General features: G+C 52.5%; 1 protein-coding gene across 1 annotated transcript in view; it reads left to right on the top strand.

The window, feature by feature from the left end:
* The first annotated feature begins 944 nt into the window (after positions 1–944).
* Positions 945–10,197, top strand: part of FLT1 (fms related receptor tyrosine kinase 1) — a 177,069-nt gene continuing 167,816 nt past the window's right edge. The window contains exons 1-2 of the mRNA XM_047876110.1: positions 945–1,037; positions 1,161–1,494. Coding sequence (XP_047732066.1) covers positions 1,431–1,494 — 64 coding nt within the window. The 5' untranslated portion in view covers positions 945–1,037; positions 1,161–1,430. The remainder of the gene's footprint in view (positions 1,038–1,160; positions 1,495–10,197) is intronic.

Raw genomic sequence — 10,197 nt, 5'->3', positions numbered from 1 at the left:
GAGTCGCTGGTCCCCGTTTAGGGGCCACCACAGTCCCTTTGATCAAGACCGGCTCTCTGGCAGGTTCCGATAGAACCAACCAGAACCAACCAGCGGCATCTACAAAGACAAGACCCGGCCGTTCCTAGAGTCTGGGGCGATTTCGGCCGGCCTTGGAGGTAATGGGGACATAATTGGTGTCATGGCAAATGATCTGGTGCCTCAAGTTAATGTCGGGTTTTGCTCCAAGAGCCGCAGTCACTCATCTGGCGGAGCAAGCTGCCATCAGAAAGATTCTTTTTTTTTTTTTTTTTTTTTTCTCGAGCGTTTAGGAAATAAAGCCCAAGTGCTCGGCCCACACGAGTTGCAGGAGCAGTTTCACGCCTCAGCTTTTAAAAAGGTATCATGATGTTATTCCTTGTTTTGCTTCTAGGAAGCAAGGGGTTTAGGAAATGACTTGGGCGGGTGCATCCCTGCGGCCGAAAAAGACACAGACGCACTCCCCAGGGATCGGAGAGGGCTCTCCGTCTTCCCGAAGATGCCGGGCCAGCGTCCGGTCCCCTCGGATGCTCCCGGTCCAGTCCCTCGTGCCCGAGGGTCTCCGGCGCCTTCCTAGACGCCTGGGGACATGCAGGGGGGCCTGGGGCGGCTAGAAAGGGCGGGAAGAACAAGGAAGAGGAGGGAGCCGGACTGCGCCTCGCTCCTCCGTGCCAAGGACACCGTCGCGGAGGCGCGGCCAGCTTCCCACGGATCGGACTTTCCGCCCCCGGGGCCGGCCGGCGGAGCTCCAGCCCCGTCCCCCTTCCCAGCTCCGGGCGGCCCCCAGGGCTGAGTAAGCCGAGAGGAGGGAGGGAGGCTGCAAGGATTTCCTGAGCGCTAAGGGAAGGAGGAGGGGACCGGGCCGGAGGGACGGGAGCAAGGACCCTGAACCTGCCGCGGCCGCCTCCCCGCGAGCACTCGCACGCCGTCCCGACGCGCGCTCGGCCCCCGGCTGCCCGCCCCCCGGCGGCCCCCGCCCCCCTCGGGAGCCGCAGGGAATCAGGTCCCGGAGGAAGAGGGTAGGTGGGGAGGCGGATGAGGGGTGGGGGACCCCTTGACGTCACTGGAAGGAGGTGCCGGGGTAGGAAGTGGGCTGGGGAAAGTTTATAAATCGCCCCCGCCCTCGGCTCCTTCTAATCGAGGTCCGCAGAAGGCTCGGAGCGCTCGGGACGGACACTCCCCGGCGGCGGCGGCGGCGGCGGCGGCTCGGAGCGGGCTCCGGGACTGGAGCGCAGCGGCCAGGGGACGCCGAGCTGCGAGGATTACCCGCGGACGTGGTGGTCTCCCCGGCCGGAGCCGGACAGGGGCTCTCGGGGCGGAGGACCGGAGTGCGACACGACAGATCCGCGCGGCTGGGTCCGTGGCCCGCGAGCCGCGCGGGGACCGGGCGAGCAGGCCGCGTCGCGCTCACCATGGGCAGCTGCCGGGACGCCGGGGTCCTGCTGTGCGCGCTGCTCGGCGGTCTGCTGCTTACAGGTGAGGCGGGGCCGCGGCCGGAGGCCCGCGCGGGGCTGGGGTGGGGCGGCAGGCGGGCGCACCCTGGGGGCCGGGGCCGGGTGCCCGCGGGGAGGTGAGGCTGCAGCCCGGGGGAGCGAGCCCCGCCGGGGAACGTGGGACGCCGGTGGCGGCGGGCACGCCTGGGGGCCGCGGCGCCCTTCCCTTCCGCCGGGCAGGCGGGACGGGCGCCTGGGAGAGGAGAGCGGCTGGCGGGGGGCCGCTGGCACCGCGCTGGGGTCCGCGCCCCTTTGCGGCCGCTGCAGTCGCCCATCGTCTCCGCCCGGCTCCCGGGTCGGGTCTCCCCGCCCAGGCTCCGGGCTCGGGGAGCGCCGCGCGCTCGGACCTGCCTGACCCCCCCCCCCCCAACAGCCCGCTCCCAGGCGGCCCGGCGGGGGGTCGGCAGGGCCCATCGGAGCCCGGAGCAGCGGCTCCCGGAACGCCCGCGAGTCTGCCCGGGGGCTGGGCTGAGGCCCGGGCGTTGGCGATGTTGGGCACCGGCTACTGCGTCGCACCTCCGGAGGGGAGGAGGAGAGCCCACTCGGAGGGGGTCGCGTGCCAGCCGCGAGCGGACAGATCCCGGGACACGGCGAAAGCTGGTGCCCTTGGGCCCACGTCGGGTCCCCGGGCGCGAACGGCCCCGGGAACGTTCCACCAGCTTCCACTCCTCCCAGCTTCCACTGCTATCGCCGGGCCCCGAGCGCGCGGCGCGCAGCCACCGGGTGGGGCCTCCGCCGCGGGCGCAGCCCCAGGTCGCCGACCTGAGTGAACCTGACCGACCAGGGCCGTCGAGAACCCGAATCCCGTTACGTTTCGGAATTGCGAGCCTAGCCTTTAAATCCCGAGAGAAGAGAGGGAGGACGATTTGGACCAAAAGGTGCGGTTGGAGGAATTGGTGAGGTCCGCCCCTTTGCCGGGAGTTAAGGATGCCCGCGGCCGACCCGTTGGGACCCACGAGGTCATGCCGCTGTGAGTGTGGAGGTCGCCCCCCACCAAGGCGTCAAAGCCCGAGCGGACGTAGGGGCCTGGACTCGCCTTTGCCGCCCAGAGGGGCGGAGAGGCCGAGCCACTGGTTCAGACCCTCCGGCGTGGGCGGGGGGGGGGGGGCAGAGAGCCATTTTTCGGGCTCTTTTTTTTTCAGCATCCTAGAGAAAAGGTAAAATATGAAACAAAATACAGTAACATCAAAAAAGGTATTGCAGTGATTCCAGGGAAGGAAAAGGTAGGGTTGAGCATCCTTTTTTTTTACATGCTTGTTAAACCCAAAAGGCAGTAACTTAAAAAATACTCTCTCTCGGTGGGAAGGACTAATTAGATCGTCGGTTTCTAAATAACCAGTAACAGTTCCAATTAGGTTGGTGAAAGTATTAGACTGAGAGTCAAGGCGAAGTCCTGATGTCTGAGAACTCGCTATAAGTTGGGAAAGTCGCTAACATAACTGTGTTAAATGAAATCCTGCTTTTCTATTTCAAAAGTATTGTTTTTTTGTTTTGAAAAGTCACTTATATTGAAGTATAGTTGTTCAGAGCACTTAACGTCTGAAGTCCATTCACCTGTTACAGAAAGGTAAATCTGGGTAAATCCCTGCGAATCCAAAAAATGGGGGGAGAAGTTTATGTTTCATTGGCTTTTCTGCATCACACATGGCACATCTTTACTTTTGTTTCAAAACCGTGGTTGACCAGTGAAGTATATAGTTCTGTTCGTGATTAGGAGCAAGTTAGATTGGTAGATTTTCAGAAACCTGGGTAAGAGTCTCTTGAGACAACAGATTTTATTTTACTTAAACGAGGCAGACATCTTGGAAGTCTTTTGTTATTTAAAAAAATGTCTATGCGTTATAGCAAGAAAGCGGGACAAAACATTAGCCATGTGAGAACTCCTCTACCTGCTGGTTTAAGGACTGTTGTTTCAGGGGTTGGGGCGAGTAATTGTCCAAGCATGGCTTTGTAAACCACAAGCTTCTCCACTGGTTAACAGACGGCTCACAGTAAAACAATCAGCTTTGCTTTGTAAATTGTAACAGTTTGCTTTGTAAATTGTAACAATCAGCCTGCTTTGTAAATTGCATCAGGAGTTTTCAGATTTTCCGGAGAGGGGCTGCTTCTCTGGGGAGCGGTGTCCAGAAAGAGGCCAAGTTTCTGCCCCCCCCCCCATCCCCCTGGGGTTTACCAGGAGTCTGCTCATCTTCAGGTGCCGTATAGCCCTTGAGTATTTGTGAGTTAGCAATATTTTGTGCATGTGTGTGAGGATGTGTGCGTGTGCCGAGGTATAAAATAACCAGAGGCGCAGTCAGACAAAAAGATAATGCATTTCCCCCTAAAGATTACATTTACCTTCTTCCAAATGTCCTGAGAAAGAAAAGGGTACCAGTAATTCAAATATTTTCAAGTCCTCTATGTTGCAGTCTTTCCCTCTACAAAGAGCACCTCCCTTACTCTGGCTCAAAGTCTCATTTTCTTCTAAGGCACAATGTCCATGATTAAGGACACAAACCCTTTTTTATCTGCCCCCATTTTTCTTGAGATTTTGAGCCACTGATATTCACAATTTGCTCGAATTGCAAATGCATCCCTTCATGAATCTTGTGAGGGAAATCTGCATTAGTAATACAAAGTTAAAATTGTGCATGAGTGGAATACTCATTTCCAAATAGAATGCCATGAGCCTTTCCTAATGAAGCTAATTTGACACGACAGTTTTTTTGTTTTCTCACAGGTTTAGGAAACCACGCTTTTTTGGTAGCGTTTTCCGTATTGCATATTCGAAATGTCAGTTACCACCTTTGGCAGTCCACCAAGGGAGTTTTCCACTTGATGGATTGTGTTGCAGATGAAACGTAGGTGGTCACCTGCATAGTTTCGTTCATGTTTTTACCTTATTTATTTATTGTTATTTTAAGTTTTTTTTCTTTCCCTCTTGAAAGTTCTAGGACAGGCTAGCCAGTTTCTTTTCTAGCGATCACTAAGTGGGTTGTTTTCAGATTTGAAAGTCAGAAGTTAGAACAGATGCCTATTTCAAGGCCCCTTTCGGATTCTTCAAGACTCAGTGAATGATTCCAAGAAATAGACTGAACGTGGTGTCTTTTTCTCCCTCCCTTTTACATTTGCATATAGAATGGATGATAAGCCCTGTGATGTCAGAGCCGCAGCTATAACGATGAGCTGGCTTTCACCTGCTATCAGTAATCACACTGCATTTGCCTTTTCATCTACCAGCTGGCTAACTTGGTCTTTAATGGGTTGCACGGGCTAAGCTGTTAGAGGCTGTCTGAACCAGTCATAGTCATGGCCTTATTTTTCTTTTTACAAGCAGAATGTGTGACTCTGTGAAGCAAACTCTTACTTCCTAACTCTGGTTACATTACCTCTTCTAAGGAGGTCGGTCATTTTAAACTCGGAAGAATCTCTTGGTTTTTAAAACATTCTCACTCACTGACTTGATTCAAAGATAACTTTCTTCTAAAAATTTCAGATTTCAACAGGGATACTAAACCTCTATGTAGGTTTGGACCTATTTTGTGTAATTTTTTTTTTTTTTTTAGAACAAACTAAACAATCACTTTGTTCTCCTTACCAAAGACTGTTGAGTCATTCTACAATCTACTTTGCATGTAACAGGGCAGTTGAAAATATGTTGCAAACAATTGGTTTTATAGTGACCAAAAAAAAAAAAAAAAAAAAAAAAAGCAACGTTCTTGAGGAAGGCTATCCAACATATTGCCTGGTTGTCTCTGATGTTTACCCTTGCTTAGGAAGTTCTGCAAAGCAGGAACAAATAACAAAGTAAGTACCTTCTGTGGTGCTTTAAACTGAGATGTGTATGTGAGCGGGCATAAGAGTGGAGAGAAGGTGAAAGAAACTCTTCGCACTTGGGTGTTAAACGCAAAGCTCACTGGCGTTAGGTCCAGTTGCGTGGTCAGGAGTTGATGGGATATCAAGTAAACATCACCTTGCAGAGTGCTTGTCATTGTGGACAGGAGAGGAAGGACCTGTGAAACAACACATACGTTATTAGGAATTTGTTATTAGCAATGGTTGAAAGCATTAAAAGCATCTGTTGCATTGCTTTAAATAATTAATAGAACGGGATAGTCCATTCCAGCCCACTGGTCTTAGGATACTAGTGAGGCTTGTAAGGAATGACAAGATCTGCCAAATGCTTTCCAGGATCACTGTTGATTCCTCACACACTTGGGTGCCTTGGACATTGCATGCTGCTGATGGAATTACTGGATTTTATACCAGATTGAGGGAGGGGAAGGAAACGGGAGGAATGGGGTAATTGAGGGAGGGATTGAAAGGAAAGCCTCTGGCTTAGCATCTGGGACTGCAGGGGGGTTTCATTAAGGAAATGGTTCCATTGAGTCTGCTGAAGATAGTGGACTAGATTTCCTGCATTGCTGCTGGGGCGGATGTGGGGGGATGTCAAGAATTCCTGGGGATTTCCCATCAGTCTCGGTAAGCTGGATGCCTGAGGGCCATATCTGATGATTGCTCCTTTCCTTGATTTTGAGCTCCTTGCGAGATCTGATCTTGTCTCTCAGACACATGCATTGTGAGAGCTAGGTGTTGAACCTCGTAGATCCGACCTGCTCATTTCAGAGATGAGAAAACCCACCCAGAACAGTTCAGTGTTCTCGCCCCCCCCCTCCCCACAAGTCAGCTGGCTAGTGGCAGACCCAGGAACGGATCCTGACGTTCACAGTAAAGATCACATTTCTTCGTTTCTGTGTTTCCTCCACCCCAAGCGGAGTAGAGATGTTCAGATGTTAGTTGAATGACATTTTTATAGTGCTAACGTTTCTTTTTAAGCGCTGGCATCTGTTTTTTGTATATGAAATTTTCTCCTATCTTCTTAAAGAAGGGATTTAGGTGAAGAATATCAAAATTATGGGGCGTCTGGGTGGCTCCGTCGGTTAAGCAGCCAACTCTTGATTTTGGCTCAGGTCACGATCTCACGGTTCTCGAGACGGAGCCCCTCCTTGGGTTCTGTGCTCACAGCATGGAGCCTGCTTGGGATTCATTCTCTCTCTGCCCCTCCCCTGCTTGCACCCTCACTCTCTCTCAAAATGAACATTTAAAAAAAAAGGAATATCAAAATCATGGCTGCTCGCTAGTACACGGATAGATCTGGTGAGCAGGTCGATTTTCCTTGTGAGCTGTTAGAACCCTTCTTTTGAACTGCCGTGGCTGAAACAGCTACAGCCTCCCTTACTGGCCTCATCTCTCACCACTTCCCTCCACACCCCCTGTGACCCGGCTACACGCAGCCCTGCCCACTCAAACAAATGACCCACCGTTCTTAACGTGGGCCTCGTGCATTCATCACTCTGCATTCATGCCGTTTGCCTGCAACACCCTTTCCCTGTCTCTGCATGGCCTCCTCCCCTGCCTTCGAAGTCCTTCAAGAGCTCAGAAATCACCATCTCTTTGAGCTTTTCCTTAGAGCTGCAGACAGAATTTATGGTTCCTTCTGCTTCTGGATGCACGCTCCTCTCTGCGACCCCTAGATAGACGCCCCCCCACCCACACAGCTGTTCTCACCTGCATCATTACTGTTCCGCTTACGTGTCCCCTTGTTCCCTTTTCTTTGGCACCTAGTGTAGTGCCTGGTATGGGGGCCCTCGGTAAGTATTGGAATCCAGGAAAGATGTAGCCACCCTGCCATTTCAAGGAAGAGATCTCTCAGGGCCAGACGCGAACTCATTTCAGTACATTAATGGACTTCTGCCTGTCTAACCGGCCTCGGCTCCCGTGGATTCCTTAGAGGGACTGTTCTCAAGAGATAATGTTGTCTGCAATGATGATGTCATAGTAATCGAGTGTGACTAAGATGGAGGAAACGGGCTCTGATTGTCAAGTCTCCGAGATGCCTATCTCCTGTAATCCCCTCCCGTTTCGTGCTGGTGCCTCACTGGGTGCTCTGAGCTACTGAAGCCGGGTTTCAGTCCACACAGAAGTTCTGTCTTAGCCTCTGTGGGTGCGGTACCCAGCACCGAGGCTTTGCCCTCCAGTGTATTCTACAATTGTCTGGAACAACCGTGCTCTCCTGTTCTATGGTGTGACTTCCTCATCCTTCCGTAGACTCCGAGCTGAGTCCACGGTGCTGGGCTGTGATACAAACCCAAAGAGAGACCTGGCCACACGCAGAACTGACATTGTGTTTCCACTGGGGCCTCTGTTACTGGATCAGGCTCGTCGGCCTGAATTCCCCTTTCCATAGAATAGGTTCTCTTCAACCCTCCGTGTAAATCGGTTCCTGCGAGGACCACTGTGCTACGTAGCTGTGAGACATGTTCTTAGAAACCTGCATCTCCTGGGCTGGGACCGCAGTGGTGCCCCCTTTCCTCCCTCTCCGGCCCCACACTTTGCACATGCCCCCCAAATGATCCAAAACGAGCTTCTCAGAGTGTGGTCCGTGGTCCAGCAACAGCAGCATCCCCTGGGAACTTCATGCATCAGAGAGTCTGTCTTTTAATAAAGTCCACTGATGTTTTGTTTGCACAGTAAAAACTGAGAAGCACATTAAAAAGTGGTGTCAGGATCTCATTCCTCTTCGTCTACAGCCTCGACCTTTGACCTGTGTGGCTAAGGGACTAGATGGGGGGCCAGCCGGGAGCCTCTTCTGCCTCCTGCATTGTTCTTGTGCCCTTTCTTCTGCTGGGACACCTGTGTCCTACTTCGAGACTCTTTTTATAAGATCTTAGACTTGGCTTGAACCTATAATCGAAGTAGACAGAGGTCGTCGTCTTGAAGACGACCATCGTTAACCACCAAACCATGGGTGGCAAGATCAGGTTCTTAGAAAATGCGGATTTGGTGCAAAATAGTAAAAATGGCATGAAATAGATAGGTTTCAGTCATAAATGAAAGCTGCACGAAGCATTTGCTTTCAGAACAAAGTCACTTGGTGATCCCAAGCAGCGAAGGCATGTGTCCTTCTCCGGAACCTTTGTGGTCGCGGAGGTGTCCCTGTCTCACTGTGTCGTGCTACTATTGACGAGAGGTTTTTGTGTGTGCTGCTCGCTGGCTTGAAACGTAACGTGTTTTACACTCATGTTCTTCCTTGTCTCGTATCGCAAATCTTGGCAAACGCCTTTGTCTTTTCACAGACTGCCACGGTGCTTACAGGCACTTTTTCTCCGCCTGGTTTCTAGCCTTCTATTTAACTGCTGGAGCATGAGTGGGTTTCCTTTCGAGCTACAGACCCACCCACGCGGTCCACGCCAGCAAAGCTATCCCAATGATCAGATGCTTCTGTGGAAAGGGGCCTGAAGTGAACCTTGTATAAATGAAAAGCCTCGGCTTTTGGAGTCATTTAAACTCAAGGCCACCTTTGTAGCAAAATCCTGATCAGTAATTAGTCCGCCAGTTGGTTTCTGTGAAACCCTTTGCCTCTTGCTACGGACATGGTCCCCCACATTGGCTCCACGTTAGAATCGTCTGGGGGGCTTTTAAACATCCTCTTGTCCTGGCTGCACCCCTTACCAATTCAATCACGCTCTCTCCCGTGGGACCCAGGCATCAGTAATTTTGAAAGCTCCCGTGGCCGGCTGAGGTTACGAGCCTCCTATTTTTGTCATCCCTCGAATCACCTGGAAAGCTTGTTACCCTAGAGTGCTGGGCCCCACCCCAGAGTTTCTGATTCAGTGCGTCTGGGGCGGGGCCGAGAATTTGCGTTTCGAACGAGTTCCCAAGTGTTGCCGATGCCTCTAATCCAGAGACCACGCTTTGAGAGCCACTGTCCTAGGGGCTGATCTGAGAGGCCTGGCCACCTGGGAGGCCCAGGTGCCAATCTGTGAAAGGTTCTAGGTCATCTCGAGGTAGAGGAAACGATTTCTCAGAATTTCTGCTAGGAACCGTATGCGTCAGCAGTGTGGCAGAAGGAATATCAGGGTAAAGCTTGGGGGCATGTAATCAGTAGAAGTGGCCGAATTGCCTTCTGAGGAGAGCGGGTCTGGTTTCCGGGTGGGATGTGTGAGTTTGGAGCCGGAACTGAATGGCAGGCGCGGACAACAGAGCTAGTAGTCGTCATTCTCTGCTCCCCGACGGAGCGCTCAGCCTTTCCTCTCTCTAAATATTGGTAAACGTCCACAGAGTCCTTTTGAAAGGCGTCCTGGGCACCCGTGTACCTCGGGCCAGCCCTGCTACCCTCCGGGATCCCCACACAATGCTCTGCCCTCTGTAACTGAGCTGGGATCAGGGTCCCCCACTTGGGTGGCTGAATCCTCCTTGTTGGTTCTGCTGACTCTCGTGCTGTGCCTGGGGGTCTGTCCCCATTGCTGAGAAGAGTTGCTGCGTGGCTGGAAACAGAGCTGGCCTCCTGTGATATGGAACTATGTGCCAGAAACTTTCTCGTGAAACCCCAAGAACCCGAGGGGGAGAGGCTCCATGAGGCATTCAAGGCCTCATGTTAGGTGTGCTCCACTTGGATACCGAGTTCAAATGTAGAACATGTTCTTTACCCGCTACTGAATCACTGCTTCTGCAGGGCTGAGTCATGGTAACAGTTGTATCCATCATCTATTACTGTGTAATGGGCTGGCCCAAAAGTCCACGGCCTTCAACAGTAATTCATTACGCCTCCATGAGTCTGTGGGTTAGGAATTTGGGCTGGGCTTGGCTGACGGATGTTTCTGGGGTCTCCTCTCTGGGTCCCTCACGCAGCTGCAGCCCCCTGGCA

The sequence above is a fragment of the Prionailurus viverrinus genome, chromosome A1 (assembly GCF_022837055.1).
Source record: "Prionailurus viverrinus isolate Anna chromosome A1, UM_Priviv_1.0, whole genome shotgun sequence".
Classification (NCBI taxonomy): Eukaryota; Metazoa; Chordata; class Mammalia; order Carnivora; family Felidae; genus Prionailurus; species Prionailurus viverrinus.
This window is presented reverse-complemented; position numbering and strand designations above follow the sequence as displayed.